General features: G+C 38.6%; 1 protein-coding gene across 1 annotated transcript in view; it reads right to left on the bottom strand.

The window, feature by feature from the left end:
* The window catches only part of CACNA1B (calcium voltage-gated channel subunit alpha1 B), a 221519-nt gene that overhangs the window by 129448 nt on the left and 72405 nt on the right, over positions 1 to 19666 (bottom strand). Inside the window, 3 exon segments of the mRNA XM_072431529.1 lie at positions 7884 to 8074; positions 10226 to 10378; positions 13946 to 14037. Of these exon segments, the coding sequence (XP_072287630.1) occupies positions 7884 to 8074; positions 10226 to 10378; positions 13946 to 14037 (436 nt within the window).

Below are 19666 nucleotides of genomic sequence, written 5' to 3'. Positions count from 1 at the left end.
CCATTGAAAGAAACTTGAAAGGAGCGGTCAGACAGATAAGAAGCAAACCAAGAGAGAGCAGTGTCACAGATACCAATGGAGCGCATGATTTGTATTAGAAGAGGGTGATCGACAGTGTCAAAAGCGGAGGAAAGATCAAGGAGAAGGAGCTGAGAAAAGTTGCCTTGAGACTTAGCTCTGATGAGGTCATTGGTCACTTTAGTAAGGGCTGTTTCAGTGGAGTGGGCAGCTCTAAAACCAGACTGGAGAGGGTCAAACTGTTAAAGACAGTTAAACAGAGAGTTAAACTGTTCACATCATTTGCACACAAAATTAAGATTTGATTGCAATGGCAACCATTCCACCTTTGCTTCAGTGTACATTTAGAACATATACTGAACATTTAAAAAAAAAGCTTTATGGTAAAGAATTACTTTAAACTGTTTGTTTGGTGGATGGAGAGTTAAACCACCTGGCACTTTCTGTATCTCAAGGACCTAATTGGTGGGAGCTGCATGCAGAGTACTTAGGTCTGCACAATTGCTGTGAACATTATTTGGGTTTTCCCACATCTCTAGTGGATTTTCTATTTATTTTCCATCATAAATAATGTAACGAGGAGCTGGACATAAACAGGACCAGAAGTCATGGCAGAGAGCTTTTGGTGTTGGGAGTATCCCAAACATATCCAGAACATAGCCACCAGGCACCAAAAATACTGTAATATAACTTTCCATGAACACAGCCTTTAGGATTTAGGACGGATTTTGGACCCAGTGCCTGATCAAGAACTACTACTTCAGTATTGATCCCATGTTGTGTCCTTGGGTGAGTGACAGTCAGGTAGAGATGGCCAAGCAATGGCTCTGCCTAAACACCCTCCTGACATCTAATTACCCAGATTGTTTATATCTTTGGCAAAAGTCATCAACCCCCATGATTTAATAGAATATACCAGAAGTGTCAAAAGGATAGCACTGTTGTATACATCCAAATACTAATCATTACCCTCTGACAGCTCACTTGGTGCAGTTCCATTCTGACTGGCTTGCCAAATATTTTGTCATCTGAGTAAACCTTTCTTAAGAGAATTATTTCTAATTATCGTGTGAGGGGTTTGTGGCACATCCCATCATTTAGCTCAGTAATAGTGGCAAAAGGTATTTTGATATCTTAGCAATATAAATCCTAGGCTAGTATGTGATTCAGCTAGCCAACAACCAAATTAGTTGGTTTGGGCTAAAAAGGATGTCATGACCATGAGAAGTAGAACAAAGATGACACGGCATCCACTGATGCCTCCAAACCTTTAATGCTAACCACTCTAAAGGAAACACATTTCCCCTTTTTTCTCATCTCATTTCTTCAGCACTATTGAAGAGGTAAAAAAAAAATCAATAGGATAACAAATGACCAGTGAAGGATGGCCCGCCATTCGGAAGTGACAGACTCTGGGAACATCTATCATCATGTTTATCATATGGAAGGGGAGGTTACTGCCAGGCTGAAAGCAAAAAGCTCTCACTCCAGCAAAATGACTACATCCGACTGGGCTGGAACAAAAGGAAGAGATTAATTGGAAAGAAAAAAAATCTGTCTCTTGACCACAAGAAACATGCAAGGCTACATGAATCAGTAAATATCAAATATATCATTAAACCATTACTGGACAATTATAGCAAAATACAAGCCTGCCTGGTAGAAGAAATCTCCATAATTAAGCTCTGGGGACAGAGTGAAATATTAAAGTATAATGAAGTTTTTGGAAGAGAAGGGTCTTTCCCGTAAATCAGTGCTCAACCCAGGAATTTTTTTGAGCCGGTGGGAAAAAATTGTAGGCGGGTGGCATCCCCTGTATTGTGACCCAACTCTTCAGTAGCCACAGAAACACAGCCAGGTGGTTACTGAAAAGTGCCGGGTGGTGCGCCCAGCTAAAAGGGGCTGGGGAGAAGACTGCTGTAAATGATGTTACCTTATTTCAAGGAGCCACAGTGTGGGGTAAGACTACTTGCCTCCTCTTTCCAGCTTGATACACTAAAAATAAGTTGGTTGCTTCTTCTGGAACAAAAGCTGACTTCTGATTTGGGATAATTGAACATTTGCTAAAGCTTGCTGATTCACGGAGACTGATTTCCTCAGCAAAATGGAAAAAATAAGTTCTGCAAGGCAATGTATAAGTGACAGTCTGTGCTAAAGAACTGACACTCCACCACCCCCCACCACCCTTGTTGATTGTTGACTTTGTATAGTCCAGATATAGATCTTAAATACATTATAAACCCATAAGCATGCCATGCCATAAATACAGGAAATAGCAAGTACCCACTGGTCCTAGGATGAGTTGAAACGAAGTTTATTATGTTTGGGTGACAATTCAGAAAATTCTGAAAATTATCCTTTAAAATAAAGCTTTCTTGAGAGAAATACAGGGATGATATTGGTGATCTCCTAAAAATGCTAATTGCCTGGCTACTATGCTGAATATCTGGTTTCAGTACCTACACATTCACTGACCTGATCCAATGATGTCATTCAGTAATGTGGACTGAAGTCAGATTTTATTCTTTCCATCTGTTTTGAATCAGCAGCTTGGAAAATACAGAGTTAATTGACTGAGCATTACCCCAGGCAACAAGCATTTTAGAATATACCAGCCAACTATGGCAGCCTCTATATTTTCCTAATACTGTAGCTAAAGTTGAATGACAATCCTTCACGTATGGGAATAAATGCTTTGGAACAGTTTTACCAAACCGGTTCAGCTGGCAACACAATGTTTTTTTTATTATACCGTCAACTCGCATTAGTCACTATGAGCCTTGTGTATGAAAGCGCTGACTTTTCCTACAGAAGCTTATTTATGTCAGCACCAATGCACCAAACCTCCACAATGTCAACCCCTTATCTTAAAATCCTGCTGTTTTGTTTGGTTTTATTATTGTTTGTAAATTGTTAAGGTGCGTACACACTTCCAATTTTTATCGTTCAAAACGAACGACGAACGATCGATTGGGCAAAAAATCGTTCGTAAAAAAGTAACCAACGACGCCGACGAACGAGGAAAGTCGCTGGAAACGAACGACCGGACCGGCGGATCGGACGACGGTCGTTGAACATCGTTCGTGTGTACGGTCGTTCGTTGATCGTCCATGGTCTGAGCATGCGTAATGAACGAACGTTCGTTCACTTTCCTGTCGTGCACATAGTTTCTCTATCGCTCAAACGATCGTATCTATTGTGTGTACAATATCTACGAACGATCGTGTCGTTATCTCTATGTGCAGGATCGGTGCTGTACGATCGTTCGTAGATATCGTGCAGGATCGTTCGTCGTTCGTTTTCCAACGATAATAATTGGAAGTGTGTACGTAGCTTAAGGATAAGATGATCTATTTGTTTTTGTGTGCTCACCAGAACAAGAACTAAGAAGAAATCTTCTCTTTGGGAACATAGACAACAGCGAACAGGAGTGCATACCTTTTTCCTGCATTTAAAATTTTTGAAATATGTTTTTTTTAAAGAAATTTTGTCTTCAAATGTAAGCCATGTAACCCATTTTCAATTCTCCAGTATAGTGTGGCTTGAGTTTCAAATTTCATTGAGTGTGTACATACTTGACCATTAGGCATTCAAATTTATGTGTTTTTCTATTTGTAATAAAAACCCTGTTTGCAGCACTGGATTTTGGTTTCAAATAAAAAAGTGTTCCTTCCCCCTGCTCCCCTTCACTTACAGCTAACAGACATATTTATATTTGAATCTTTCCATCAGTTTCTCATTCAATTGAATGATCTTATTCTGGGGAGGACAGAGTGTCCCAGATATACTGTATGTGTCAAGAAATAGTCTATGTGGGCAGGGAGTCTCACCACTGTCAGGGAATACATAACTTTTACAACATTACTGTTGTAACATATGCCTGCTTTGTCACCAGAGGCAGCACTGAGGGGATTCTTTGGTGAGCTATAGTATCTCCAAAAATTCTGCAAGCACACTTTTTAGCAGCTTGATGCACAGGGTGCCTAAAGCTGCGTACACACGTCCAAATATTGTTGTTGGAAATGAACGACGAACGACCGATTGACCAAAAATCGTTCTTAAAAAAAGTGACCAACAACGCCGACGAACGAGGATAGTCGTTGGAAATGAACGACCAGCCCGGCGGATCCAATTGGACGACGATCGTTCACCATCTATCGTGTGTACGGTCGTTCAGTGATCGTGCATGTTCCGAGCATGCGCGATGAACGAACGTTCTTTACCGGCTGTATTGTGTTTATGAGTGTGTGTGTGTATGTATATATGTATATATATATATATATATATATATATATATATATATAGAGAGAGAGAGAGAGAGAGAGAGAGGACCTGTCATATCAATAATAAATATGACCTGTCATTATTCTTTATCATTCAAAAGACAGGTCCCCTTTATTGGTAATAGTAAATTGGTAAGTTCTTCATCCTGTTCCAGCACAGTACTTCATCCTGTTTGTTCCAGCACAGTACTTCATCCTTTTTGTTCCAGCGCAGTTCTACACCCTGTTCCAGCGCAGTACTTAATCCTGTTTGTTCCAGCGCAGTTCTACGCCCTTTTTCTTGCAGACCTCCTCCTGTAGTGAACCTGCAGAGAGCTCACCTGCTGCCACAACATCCACTCCCATGAGTTCCAACCAAAAAAGGGGTCAGAAAAGAAAACATCAGGAGCTGGAAAAAAGGAAGCTTTCAAGAAAGCCATGTCCATATTAAATGAAAAAGAGGATCATTTGGATGGCTTTGGCTTCTATATATGTCAAAACTGCGGCAGATGAGCCCAGAACAAGCAGGTGCTGTGGAGATTATCATGACAGATTTGGTGAACAAAGGGATGATGAACCAACTAAACCCACAATACCCTACCTATTTCTACCCCTATCCATACCCGCAGCCTCACCCTTCACCTGTACAAACTCCACGGCACCAATATGAGCATCATCACACCCTTCCTCCAGTACACCAAATCAGTACAGTTTTGGCAATGAAAGCCTCCATTTCACTGATTTATAGTGGGAGTGTGTCACAAATGTTAATTGGTTTTATATTGTTGTTAATATTGTTAAAATAGTTATGTGGCGATCAACCTCTGCTCAGGTGTAATGGACTTCCTCATGAAGGTATCTTGTTTCTGCAGAAAAGTCTAACTGCTGAAAGTAATTGCTGGAAACAGAGATCTGACATACGAAGATAATTCTTGTAGTCATCTGGGAATGAGTGGCGCAGTTCCCGTAGCAGATTCTCATGTGAAATGTTGTCTCGCTCCAACAACCAATCCTTACACCACATTCGCCGCTTCTTCTCAACGTCCTCCTCTTCAGCACCAAGCAGACATATCAAAGCAAGAGCTGCTTTCTTCTTCCTTGAGAACACTTTGAAGAGCATATTGCACAGAGGGACAAAGGAACAGTGTGGTCGTTCGTTTGACCTGATCGTTCGTACACACTATTCACTTCCTCTGGTGCACGTCACTTCCTGTATCGTTCAAAGGATCGCATCTATCGTGTGTACAATATCGTTGAATGATCGTGTCGTTATCTGTATGTACAGGATCGGTGCTATAAGATCGTTCAAAGATATCGTGCAGTTCTAAAGTGCTGTAGATGCCTGACATGTTTCTTTTGAGCAACAAGAGTTCTGTATGTCATACCTTGTTTACTACCATAGCCAAAAGCTTTGTTACACTATGGGAGCCACCCAATCCAGGATATTCAAAGGGTTGTTCGAACTGTCTGGGAAAGAGAGAGAGGAAAAATGCAGAGTGTCTGGGGGAGGTGTGGTTAGTGTGTATGTGTTTAATGTGTGTATACCTAGTATGAATGTGTTTATTGTGTGTATATGTGTATGAATGTATGTATTTTGTGTGAGTTTGTAAGTGTGTGGTAAGTGTGTAAAGATATATGTGCTAGTATATATGTGAGTCAGGCCAGTGTAAGTGGGAAGGAGATGACAGCTGTGCAAAACACAGGCACTTGAAGTGTTGGTATTTGAGGTACACAACAAGCAATACAGCACAACACCAAAGTATGATGAGTACAATTCAGGAAAAAAAGATTTTTGCTGAAGTTGATTCACACTCTGTGGTATGCAGTTCTCACCCACAGCAGTGTGGACTGCACCCTCCAAGAATAAATATTTTTTTCAGTATATGTAATATTCTGCTTGAATCTGTAGTACTATTCACTATTTTTTGACTGTTTCTATAAATAAATAATAAGTCCCCCACACCCTCTAGTAATAAACACAGCACCCCCCAAAATGCCAAGAGCTTTCTAAGTCATCAAAGAATGCCACTAAATAGAAAATGCAGGACAGAAAAAATTTGTAAAAATGTACTAAAGGCCAACTTTTTATATTTTTAAAGGAAACTCCATTTAAAACCCCAATTTTTAACTGTATTTTTATAAATCATACTCTCCCCAAAGATGTCCTAAATAACTTTACAGCAATATTCATCCCTCAACCGCTTTCTGGTACAGTTTGTCCCAGGCCATGCTGCCTCTGTCTAGGTGGGGTTTGTGCTTTGCTGAGTCTGAATTAGACCATACAGAGCCCTGTTTACTTACACAATTATTGGTGTCTTTGCCGTGTTGCATTTTGCTTTTTTGTAAACAAAGCATGACCAGCTCTGCAATGTAAGCACATATCAAAAGCAATTCTTTTTTCCCTGAGAAGCCTAAAAGGTCCCTTTCTTTTGACTGGTAGATTTTGTAACAAAGATGTCCGTGTTCCTTTAACACCCAAGTCGGTGACTGACCTTCACCTTTTGTTCTGGTGACAATTTTAATATTTTACCCTAATTTTCTGTTTCAGAGGCAAACAAAAATTGGGATACCAACAGTGGGGACAGAGTTAAAATAAAGGGTCTTTTTAAACTTAGCTCTAAGTTTCACAGTGCTCCCTTTATGAGCTGTCAAGTGCATACACTTGGCAGAAATTTTGAGATACAGACACATATTGTACTGTCTGCAAAGAAAATATTATTGGAAAACAGCAGTTTATATAGTTTTATAGGACAAAGATTGGAACACCTTTATTGCAGTTCTATATTGTTAAATCTTTTTCTAAATGTAGATGCATGCAATTTGACACAAACTGTTTTAAGAGTTACAGTAGATTATAATATTATTTTGGGGTTACTGGAAATTTTTTTGGCATCAAACTGACAGCTCTTGGCCTGAAATTGCCAGGCCAGCCACTCTCAAACAAATTAGAAGTCATTTAAAATCCATGTCACTTGTGGTTTATTTTTCTTCAGTGAAGTGATAACGTTGAAATATTTTGGCTTGCTTTTTAAATCCCTTACTAGGCTTATATGCTTCTACAACCATTTTGGGATGATGACACTACAAATGTCCATAGCAAAAAGACACTAAATATTATTTTCTTTCAGTTTCCACATAAAAAAAAAAAAGTAGATAAAGCTAATTACCAAATCCCATATATGCTTTAGCATGTTAATGTAAGGCCATTTTCAATAATTTAATCTGCAGCTTTTTTTCAATTTTCCTGGTGATCCTGCCATCAGGATTCTCATTCAGACACTTCCAGTTATGAGATGCCCACTGTCCCCCAACTGTGCTCAGCTGTGCCAAAACACATATTGTGTAGGCATAGTCTACCATGGTCACTATGTAGAAATAGATGGAGAGCACTGAGGTGTAACTGAAGCCATGTAGACAAGCAGTGTGTGAAAGTGGTTGCATGATATCAGCAGTGCTAAATTGCAAAAATTATATAAAAAAAAATAGATGAAAACAGTATTATAAGGAAAACTTATAACTAGCAAACTAAATGTCACACTGTTAGGGTACAAATCTACAATGATAAGTATTATTATAACAGACTGTGGATGTTTTGCAACTTACATTGTACAGAATATCAGTCCAGCCTTCCATGGTGATGCACTGGAATACCGTCAAGACCGCAAACAAAATGTTGTCAAAGTTGGTAATACCAAAATTTGGCCCCTTCCAATATAAGCGACACACTGAAGTCTCATTATCACATGTTCTAGCTGGGGGCTCCTCTCCACAGGGGTAATCACCAGTGGGCTCACCTAAAATAAAATGTAATATGTAAAAATCTATGTATATATAGAATAGCTTGGCATTTTATTTACAGACATCTACAACTTTGACAGGTGGGATGATGGAAAAATATCAATTAACACAATCCTTGTTTTAGGATCCCTCCAAATGTGATATTCAGATCCAAGAGAGGCCTGAAGTCAGCCCCTTGTTTTCTGTTTTGATTTTAATACTCCAAAAGCAAGATCTTCCGGAATGTCAGGTGCTCATTTTTGTATGCTTGAGATAAATCTGTTACCTTCTTCTTAAAAACAAACAAACAAACAAAAAACAGTAAAAACTTGCAGAACAAACATCCCAAAAAACAGAATCCCCTAGAAGGAAATGTGGATGGCCCTTTAGAAATACTCAGGAAGAAGGCAGACAGCTTTTAACAGAAGTATGGACAATGAATGGAACAGCAATTTCCTGTTTAAAATAAGGGCAAATATAAACCTTTCCTAGGTGAATCTGCAAATCATAGTAACTAAGGATACATTTTTATGAAAGTTTAATCATGACTAGGACTACACAGCATTTATGCTCATTCTTTTCACAAACTGCAGTTCAGTCCAAAGTAGCATGCTTGTAAATAAACCATTAAACAGAGGCCTCTTTGTCCTTGAGAAGAGAAAAAAATGACAATAACTTTGCTGGTATAAAATATAGTTTATAGTGGAAAAAGTGGAGCAAAGAGAAACATGGGGGATAATCCGTTTAAGCCTTGGCAAAGATTCCGCCATAACATTAGAAGAATCATGGGGAGAAAGCATCAGCGGATTATCTCAAATTATTCTCATTTCTAAAGGTAAAACTCAGCTCACTCACATATGCAGTACAGCAAAAAAAAAGTTATTAACTTGGCCTGACACCGAGCTCTAAGCTCGCTTGATCTGAAAACTTGCGCTGGCAACAGCAGGGCCAGCTTCTCAGAGATAGCTTCTCTCATTTCCTGGAGGTCATTCTCTACTTTCAAAGCTTGAAATATTAGACAAAGGGGCAATGAAAGAAGCTGCCATCAGCGGCAACAGAGCCGTCATTGAGATTTCCATTAAGACACAAGAGGTTCAGATATGAGCTGTAATTATAATGAGGCAGAAGAATGGTTGCCAGTTTGGGAGAATACTGTTGTAATATTTCTGCTTTGCAAAAAAAATGACTATGCCATTTTTCAGTGAGTAAGTGAAGATCAAGGCCTGTTGTAAATTTGCATTCGATATTCCTAACTTCTAACTTCATCTTTATTTCCTTTTGTATTTCAATGTTTTTATTAAAATTTTTTGTTTTTCCAAAAAGAACAAGACAATAACAACAATAAAGCCAATAGTAACAAACGTAATAATAATAACAAGAAGACAAACTTGTCTCATCAATGATAACAATAAGCAGAGACATTGGTAAATGAAATTAAAGTGATACATAAGAATTGCAATATTTTTTCTTTATTTCCTTTTGGATAGAGGATGAGTAAATTATAGCTCTTGTCAAAGTTTTCTTTACTTTCTGTACCCTCAATGAGGAGCTTTCCTCTCACTTTTTGCCAGACAGGAAGTGTCAGGAAATATATACTGGACATATTTATTGTGCAATGAAAAGCATTTGACCATCTGACAATGTTCTTTTAAAAGGTTCACAATAATGTCCCCTCCCCAGCAGCACATACACCACTGGAAGTGAAATTTGAACCCCGCGGAACCCATGAGTCACAGGAAGACCAAGGGATTATGACCTGATGCCCTGATGGGCTCAGTGCCCTCACACAGAATGAGTCACATGCTTATACCTGGAAGTACTTGATATTTTCTAGGCCTGACCAGAATGGTGGGAGAGTGAAAAATTTTGAATTTGTTCTGCTATCAGGGGGACAAAGTTGTTGCTTGCTGTAGGTTAAATTTGTACCAGAGACTGGCTAATAAAAATGTAAATAACACAAATGTAGCCAGAGGTGGAACACCTGACCATGGAGGACAGGGAATATTTTTGTGAAGCACAGACTTGAAAACAATTATCATTAGGAAAATAGACTAAACAACATATATTTTATTAGTCAACGGGTGTGCGTTAATGTACTATGATAAACAGTGTCATGTACATGTGTTCATGTAGATGTTTCCTTCAACCACCAAACAACTGCCCCTCACCTGTTTCAAGAGAGAAACATGTTTTGTGAAATTTCCCCATGTAGAATTCCAGTCCAATGATGGCAAACATGACAATAGCAAAGAACAGCAGCAATCCAATCTGCAGCAGAGGAACCATTGCCTTCATGATCGATTTTAACACCACCTGGAGGCCTGCATAGACACAACACAAAAGTTAATACTGGACTACACACACAGCATCAGCAGTTTACTTATGAAAGGATGCTAAAACCTGTTTCTTGGGGCTCTTGCATACAGTGATGGAAAGAAGTATTTGATCCCTTGCTGAATTTGTAGGTTTGCCCACTGACATAGAAATGACCAGTCTATAAGCCAGTGCTCAAAAGTCAGAGCTTGATGTGTATTGTAATGAGTGAAAAAAGTATTTAATCCCTTTGCAAAAGATGACTTAGTACTTGGTGGCAACCCCCTTGTTGGCAATCACAGAGGTCAGATGTTTCTTGTAGTTGCCCACCAGGTTTGCACACATCTCAGGAAGGATTTTGTCCCACTCCTCTTTGCAGATCCTCTCCAAGTCAGTAAGGTTTTGAGGTTGATGTCTGGCAACGCGATCCTTCAGCTCCCTCCACAGATTTTCTATGGGATTAAGGTCTGGAGACTGGATAGGCCACTCCAGAACCTTCATGTGCTTCTTCTTGACCCACTCCTTTGTTGCCTTGGCCATGAGTTTTGGGTCATTGTTGTGCTGGAATACCCATTCACGACCCATTTTCAATGCCCTAGCTGAGGGAAGGAGGTGCTCACCCAAGATTTGACGGTACATGGCCCCGTCCATTGTCCCTTTGATACGGTGAAGGTGTCCTGTAATAATGTGTCCACCTCCATTTTGATGGTGGAGGTGATGTTCTTGGGGTCATAGGCAGCATTCCTCCTCCTCCAAACACAGCGAATTGAGTTGATGCCAAAGAGCTCAATTTTGGTCTCATCTGACCACAACACTTTCACCCAGTTCTCCTCTGGATCATTCAGATGTTCATTGGAAAATTGTAGACGGGCCTGTACATGTGCTGTTGTGAGCAGGGGGACCTTGCGGGCTCTGCAAGATTTCAGGCCTTCACGGCGCAGTGTGTTACCAATTGTTTTCTTTGTGAATATGATCTTAGCTGCCCTGAGATCATTGACAAGTTTCCCACGTGTAGTTTTAGGCTGCTTCGTCACCGTTCTCATAATCATTGCAACTCCATGAGGGAAGATCTTGCATGGAGCCCCAGACCGGGAAGATTGACAGGTATTTTGTGTTTCTTTCATTTGTGAGTTATCGCGCCAGCTGTTGTCACCTTCTCACCAAGCTGCTTGGCAATAGTCTTGTAGCCCAGTCCAGCCTTGTGTAGGTCTATAATCCCCTGATAGTCCCTGACATCCTTAGACAACTCTTTGGTCTTGGCCATGGTGGCTAGTTTGCAATCTGATTGATTGAGTTCTTCTGTGGACAGGTGTCTTTTATACAGGTACTGTAACAAGCTTGGATTAGGAGCACTCCCTTACAGAGGGTGCTCCTAATCTCAGCTCATTACCTGCATACTGGTAAGACACCTGGGAGCCTGAAATCTTGCTGGTTGATAGCGGATCAAATACTAATTTCACTCATTACAATGCACATCAAGCTCTGACTTTTGAGCACTGGGTTTTTGAGGGTTCTTTTGTTGTTATTCTGTCTGTCACAGCTACAATAAACCTACCATTACAATTATAGACCAGTCATTTCTTTGTCAGGGAGCAAACATACAAAATCAGCAGGGGATCAAATACTTCTTTCTCTCACTGTAAAAGTACCAATGTTCCTAATTACAACCATTCACTTTATCTCAGGACATTTAATATTTTTTATAAAATATACCAAGCTAAAACATAAGATTCCAGTTATGTGGGACAGTGTAAAATTTTGTAGATGACTGTATACTAGAACAATACAAAATTTCTTTGTTTTTACATACATTTTTCGTTATAGATGTAAAATACAGCAATAGGAGTGATACTTTAAAGGGCTTACAGAGTGATAGGGAGTGACATGATGTTGGGATCACCAGTGAGCATGCCGCTTAACTGGTTACACAGTGGGACCAGTGGCAATGTAATTTATGGCAATGGAATAATGTACTTAGTACAGTTATTCATTAAATCAGGTGGTTTATAATTTGGAGAGAGTATTTTCCCTGCATCCCACTTGAGAAAAAACTGCCTAAAGTTGTGCAGATAGAGTAGCCCCAATAAGCAATAAACTGAGAACAGAGTTACACGTGGCTTATATTAAGAATAAGGTACCCAGGTCTTGAAGATTATTATAGCAGGGGTGGCCCTAAGCTAAAATAATATAAACAGACAACAAGCACACAAAGTAAAGTCTGATGGTAGATGAAAACAGCCCCATTGTGTCCCTAACACAGATATAGCCGTGCAGAAGCTGCTTATGACCTGCTTTGGCCTGTTTTGCATTGCACTGCATTTCTTTGGATGCAGCATGTTTTACGGAGGTGCATTTGAACTGCAGGCGCAGCAGGTTATACAAACTTTCATTGTCAAATTATGTGTTTTGTTACTGAAACGTGCATTTGTGTGTGAATAGCTATTCAATATATATGTGTTTTAATAGCAAATACAGCATTTGAAAAAAACAACCATAAGCTTGAGCCCATACTTTCAGGTTCATTTTGTGTAGACTGCTGACATACACAAACTTTCTCCTTACAAAGAAATGCATTTCATTTTAAGTTATTTAAAAAAAAATTATCTTCTTTTTTTTTTTTTGACTCACACTAGGTCAGTATACTTTGTGTGTTCATATTGAAAGCCACCACCATAACAAATGCCTAACATCTCATTTCAGAAACAGTTCAAATTTAGAAAGCTCATCATCTACTTTCTCGGTTGCAATGGTCAATGGAAATACAAACAGCAATAGAAAAACTTCACAGTGGGATAACCCTTACCTACTTTGTCCAAATTGATAACAAAGTTCTGGCAAAATATACACTTGTTTGGTTTCTGCACACATGACTCCAGTGAATGGCATTTTTGGTAACCATAAAGTTAATAAAATCACCGGTATTCTTCTGTTGCTTTGCCTCATGTAAAATGTAAATAAAACCTTGGCCTTCCTTTCTATCTAAATTTGCATGTTGTGTTGTTACCTGCAAGGTTTTATGAGTAGTTCTAAATATTATCAAGTTACTGTGATGACTATTGTTTTGCTCGAGTGTTCATATTATTGATTATGTAATATAGTTGCTCTATGTGTCCTTAGCTTACAAAACAAACCTCAATTGCCTGGACAAGTATATCTGCCCAGGGGTGACAAGGATGGGTAAGTTTAGAACTGTGAATACAGCCATACACCTTTAAATAGACAGTACATCTACCATGAGATGATGAGGCCCGGAGAGTTATAGTATTTGTGCCACAGGGATAAAGGTATCAGCAAGCATAGATACAGCTGGTCATCACAAACCTGACAAAATATCTGCCATAGGGTTTTAGCTCCTGGGGACTGTGGATACAGCTGGGCACCTGAAGTTGGACTGTATACCTCAAAGGGGATGATGGGGATTTGTAATTGCAAATAACACTCAGCATCCATCTGGCATCCTGGTCATCACGTAGTAATATAAAAAGCCCTTTATCTTGCATTTTTAAATAAATGTTTGTGATGGTGGCTTTTTTAATTCTATTATACAGTATTGAGAAGAATGCAGCATCACTTACTCGGGATTCCAGAGACAAGTTTCAGGGGTCTCAAAACTCTCACTGCTCTCAATGTTCGCAGATCAAAGTCTGTGCCAGCTGTTGCCAGTATCCTAGAAAAAAAGAAGAGTTTACTAGTACTGAACACCAATTTTACAAATAACCCACATATAATGTAACAAACCATAAATGTGATTTGATGCTTTATCTATACAAAGCAACAGGTTCACTTAACTGCCCCCTTTCAGCAACACATATTCTGCTAAAGTGCTTGAACAGAGGAGAGGAAGTCTAAGCTTATAGTAGACTGGGGACTCTCTGGTCACCCTCATATGGGTTCTTGTTCAGCCAATCAACAAGAAAATGCTGTCACATCGAGGAAGTCCTTTGTATCTGGAAGTATGGCATTCTTTGTGCAGAAATACAGAGTTTCAGGAGAGCATAAAAGGTGAGTAAAATGTCAGTTAAGTAAACCTTTTGTTTAATTTGAATTAGTAAAGCATTGGTTCATTTTAAAGCTACCAGGTTCTATTTACACAGCAAAAGTTAAAGCATTGGAACATTTTCAGCTATCTTCCAATCAAAACTTGGAGCAACTGTATAGTACTTACTCATCACAATACCAGCTTTTCTCCCAAATGTATTGTTTTCAATTAGCTGGCAGACTCATATAGCTGCATTGTTACAAAGATGCATGACACACAACCTCCATGCAGCACTGCAAAAGGGGTGCAGACCTTTTGTATGAAATGACACAAGCATCTTGGCCCTTGTGTATAAGTGCAGTTACCTACTTAACATAGATACATAGTCTTTGTACCCTTAAAAAAATAATAATAATATTAATAGTGATTAAGCTGCAGGGGTGGCCCAGTACAATTAGTTTTCTAGTTTCCCAGTGATCTTTGCTGAAGTGCTTAAGGAAGATTTAGATGGAAGGCTAAAAAAAGAGAATGCTTCATGGAATAGTCACAATATTAAATCAATCCATCACGGAGAGCAAAAAGATATCCTCCAGCAATGTCTGTGTTTAAATCAGTGGATTTCAGAAATCAAAAGTAACAAATGAGAGGATTAAAGTGAACACATCTTCATTTTTAATTTTGAAAATCTGAAAGGTCTTCATTTCTTGAGAAAACACAAGATCCCCGAGATGACTTTATGTTCTTCACTGATCTAGTTTCACTTTTCTCTCTAGGACCTATTGCTGACCTGATGAATATGCTTCATTATCCTTTGTGAGGAAGTTCACATTTATTATAAACCATACCATATACAATAAATTCATTTTGGGGGCCAGGAAACAATTTTTGGTTCCCAAAATGCATTGAATATATGGTATGAGTGCAAAATAGGTTATGAACTATCGCAAAGCAAGCTTTTTTTTTTTTTTTGCATTCCTTGCAATTTTTTGTCTGGGACCTCATACTTGAGTTATTTTTGATGTAAATGGTCTTACTAGGGTCATTGTACATTGAAAAATGTCCTGTCCTGGATATTAAAGCTTAAAATTGAAATTGAAGTGCCTCCTAAACTTTTGTATTGTTTTTGGTCTTTACTAGCCACTGATGTAGTCTACCTGGACAGTACATTTGGCAAAATGTCAGGAAGTGTCATCAAGGTACACATAGGAAACTTTTCTTGGATATAGTATCAGTAGGAAGAAAAGGAGTAAAGGAGTTTAATACTCAGTACTTTATGAATCACTGACCCAGAACAATCATGCAGACAGCCAAGTCAAAATTAAGTCAGAATGGATTAGTGTACCTATTGTAGGTCAAAAGCTTGACTAATGAAGTCAATGATTCATTACAGCTGCACAACTACTTTTTAAGAAAGACAGGTCAAATGATTTAATTTAATGTTTATTACCTGCTACAATTTCCAAAACCAATGAAATTGAATGAAAAAATACAGACAGCAACAGTTGATGTAGAAGTAATAAATAGAATAAGGGCTTGTACTGGTAATAAATGAAGTTTGCCAGGGACATTATTTGCAGCTTCTGGGTTAAATGGTAGAATAACAGAATACATATGATTTTTACTGCATAGGTTAATATTCAAAGACAACAAAAGTTCAAATACAAAAAATGACAGTTGGGGAAATATGGTACCATGTAAGCAGTTAAAATATATCAGTATATAGTGACCAATTGTCCAGGGTACAGACAATCACTACAACTTGTGCAAGACACCTCTCAAGACAAACAACATGGTTATGAACCCCCACTGGCCTCTGCCACCAATCTTACTAATGTTAGATAAATAAAAAATGAAATTAAAAAGCTTGGGTTGACATGGTATTGGTTACACTTTGAGATAAAGTTAATTATGTTTTATTAAGTTTATGGGCTAAGTGGAACATTGGCCCATAAACTTTTGGATAAATAATTTCGTTTTTGTTTAGAATTTGTTTAGTCGTTTTTTTAGAATTCTAAGCCTCCTAAATAACCTTTATTAAATCTGCAAAATAAGGCCTATATGAGATGGTAACATCAAAAATACAGACAGACAGGTGGGTGCGCTGATCTTCAGACCACTTAATTGGCTCTGTGTTGCACTGATGTATTGCAAAACAAAAGGTCTTGTTACGATATAACAATATTGACCTTCAAGGTTACTTCTAACTATCAGGTTCTCCTCAGCCTTCAAGGAGAATGCTTTAAATCCTTCCTGTGCTGTGCTCAACCAGATTCCTGGCTGCCATTTCTCAGAGAGACCAATCGAATAGGCAATTACCTAGATTAGCTTTGCAAGAATTAATACAGAAGGCAGTCATGTTCTTGTTCTTATAGACAATGCAAGGTGCATTTTAATAAATAAATTTATGCTTCATACGTTGCAGTGATTGATGTGGGAACAGAGAAAGGCAGGTGGTTGGTTTCAGCAAATTAATCTTTAGGAAATATTGACCCCCTTGAAAACGTATGTGCTTTCTTTTTTACCTATAGAATAGTATATATTTTAATATTAGTTACATAGTTAGTCCTACATGTTCATCCACTAGTGAAATAAACATATCCCAGATAAAATCCCTATGGACATAATTGAACCAGAAGAAGGCAAAAAAAACCCTGGTACAATTTGCTCCAACAAAGGGTAAAAAATCCTGATTCCGTGAGGCAATCGAATGTTCCCTGGATCAACAGAAGAAGGCAATCTTTACTATCCTTGCTATCTTTACTTTAAAGCCTTAATATCCAATTATTATCCGTGCTATCTAAAAATCATCCAGCTTTTTCTTAAACAATCTGTAGTAGTTTCTAAAACTACTTCCTGAGGAAGCCGATTCCACATTTTCACAGAGCTTACTGTGAAGAATCCCGGACTGGACTGCATATTCCAGATGTGGTCTGACCAATGCTTTGTACAAGGGCAGGATTATGTCTCCATCTCTGCAGTCTACTCCTCTTTTAATACAAGAGGATATTTGTTGTTGGTGGTATAATTAGTTGGTGGTGCATTTATAGGAGCTGCATGAGACATGAGTACAGCAGTACTACATAAGCAAGACTGCATGAGTAGGAATGAATGACACATGATTAGGACTGCAAGACACACAAGTTGCAGTACATGAAAAATGAGTAGAAGTGCATCAGTCACAAGTAGGAATGCAAGGGACACTACTTGGAACTACATGAGACAAAGACAACCTGCAATAAATAGTAGGAGCTTCATGGGACACAAGTAGTAGCTTCCTAAGATAAAGGACTGCATTAAACAGGAACTTTATGAGGAAGTTTATGAGAAATGGGAACTGCATGAAGCACAAATTGGACTGCAGAAAACACTAGCAGAACACATATAACACTGCATTAAACACAAGTAGGAAAAGAAAGATACACAAGGAGGATAGCACAAGAGACTATAGTAGAGTTTTTTTTAGGGAAACTAAAAAGGTTTGGGGGAGTTTTTCCAAGGTCTATAAATCTTTACCCTAATGTGTTTATTTCTTAATAGGAATTCAGACCTTTACATTTTATATAATTTGGATATAGCTCTAACACTGAATACCTGCTACCCCACTACCATTGAGGGTTTCTCCACCTGACCTTATTATAGGTACCAGAAGTAAAGGGAACCAAATGAGCATTTCAAACTCCCAAACATGTTCAATTCTAATAATAGTAATTATTTAGAGTCTAACACTAGATAAGACACGTTATTGTTGCTAAACAGAGAATTGGGGCAAATTTGTGGCACTAATTTGTTGAATGCATATATTCATCCCAGTAGATAACTGTGAACAGACAAGCCATTTTAAATAGTTTGGATCTCATAATGGAGCACACAACATAATGTCCCAACCACAATAAGGTTGTGGGGGTGGGTGAGGAGTGCTGTCCATGAACAAAAAGTCATGATTACTCCGGCATGTTAAAAAAAACAATCACTTTAATATGTTTTCACACATGTCTGACACATTTTGGTGATCTATAGCTATACCACTGTGATCCTATTAGGACACAGACTGCACCTCAGGAACATCCTTTACATGCTTTAGGAAAAGCCACAATTAGAGGTTCCTATACTGATTCGATGGCTAAAAAGTCCCCTCATCACTGACAGGGTCTAGCACTACCTCACTATTACACTAAATACCTACCATAATCATACACATACACCCAATTTTGCTGTATTACAACAAAGGTACAAGCATGGGAGAACATACAACCTTTGTCAACAGAGACAAAGTTTCTCTTACACACATCAGATGCAAGGCATCCCACTCAGCCATTATGATATCTATCTATCATGTCATCAGATACAAAACCTTCTTCTTTGACGGGGTAGCCAGTAAAACTGTTGGTATGAAAAGCTCTCATGTGATCCACTTTGTAAATGATTTGTGATATAAATCCCCTTCTTGCTGAATTTCTGAAAAAAAACACCTGGGCTTGTGATCACCATAAACATATAATGATCATCTGGCACACCTAGCTAATGATTTTGTGTCTGGTAACAGTAATCAATTTGGCAAGTTTAAAAAACTTTTTATTGGATGTGCATCAGCTAGGAAATAAGGCAGGCTTTATCTAAATTGCTGCAGTTTCTAATGCACATGATAAAACGCTGACTGCGCAGGAAAATCAGACTATGCAATTTCAGCTGTCCAAAACTAAAAAGTAGAGCTGGAATACAGTTTAAACATGAAAAATAAATCTGATACTAGGTTCATTCTGATCCCCTACTATATCTGAAGTTATTTCTGCTACTTTGTCTAATCATACTTCCTAAGATGACTCTGATTTCTCTCTGCCAGCTCATAGGTAACACGACACATTCAGGATGATAGAAAAAGCATTGAGGTCTGAGTCACCTTGCGACGGACATGACTAAGTTGATGTTATGAAGAGATTAGCACGTCTAGGATTCCCAGTGCTCTCCTGTCCCTGGGGACAAGCCTCGTGATAGGCCTCAGCTGCAGCGCTTCATGTATATGCATGTTGTTAGACACACTAAATCTACGTACTTCCCCTGGGGTACCATAGCAGCCTCACTTACATCACATTTTGTCTCTGTTGCAAAACACCATGGCAAGATTAGAAACAGCTTGGTTTGCAGAGCATACAGAGGGGAACAAAATGTATACATAGTCATGTATGTATGTATGTATGTATGTACGTATGTACAACTATCCTTTTTTGTCCTTACAAATTAAGTAATAAAAGCACTTATGCAGATATTTTTTATGTTGAAATGTTTTTACATTTTTTGGCCCTACTGTATACTGATGTTA

The sequence above is a fragment of the Pyxicephalus adspersus genome, chromosome Z (genome assembly GCF_032062135.1).
Source record: "Pyxicephalus adspersus chromosome Z, UCB_Pads_2.0, whole genome shotgun sequence".
Lineage (NCBI taxonomy): Eukaryota > Metazoa > Chordata > Amphibia > Anura > Pyxicephalidae > Pyxicephalus > Pyxicephalus adspersus.
This window is presented reverse-complemented; position numbering and strand designations above follow the sequence as displayed.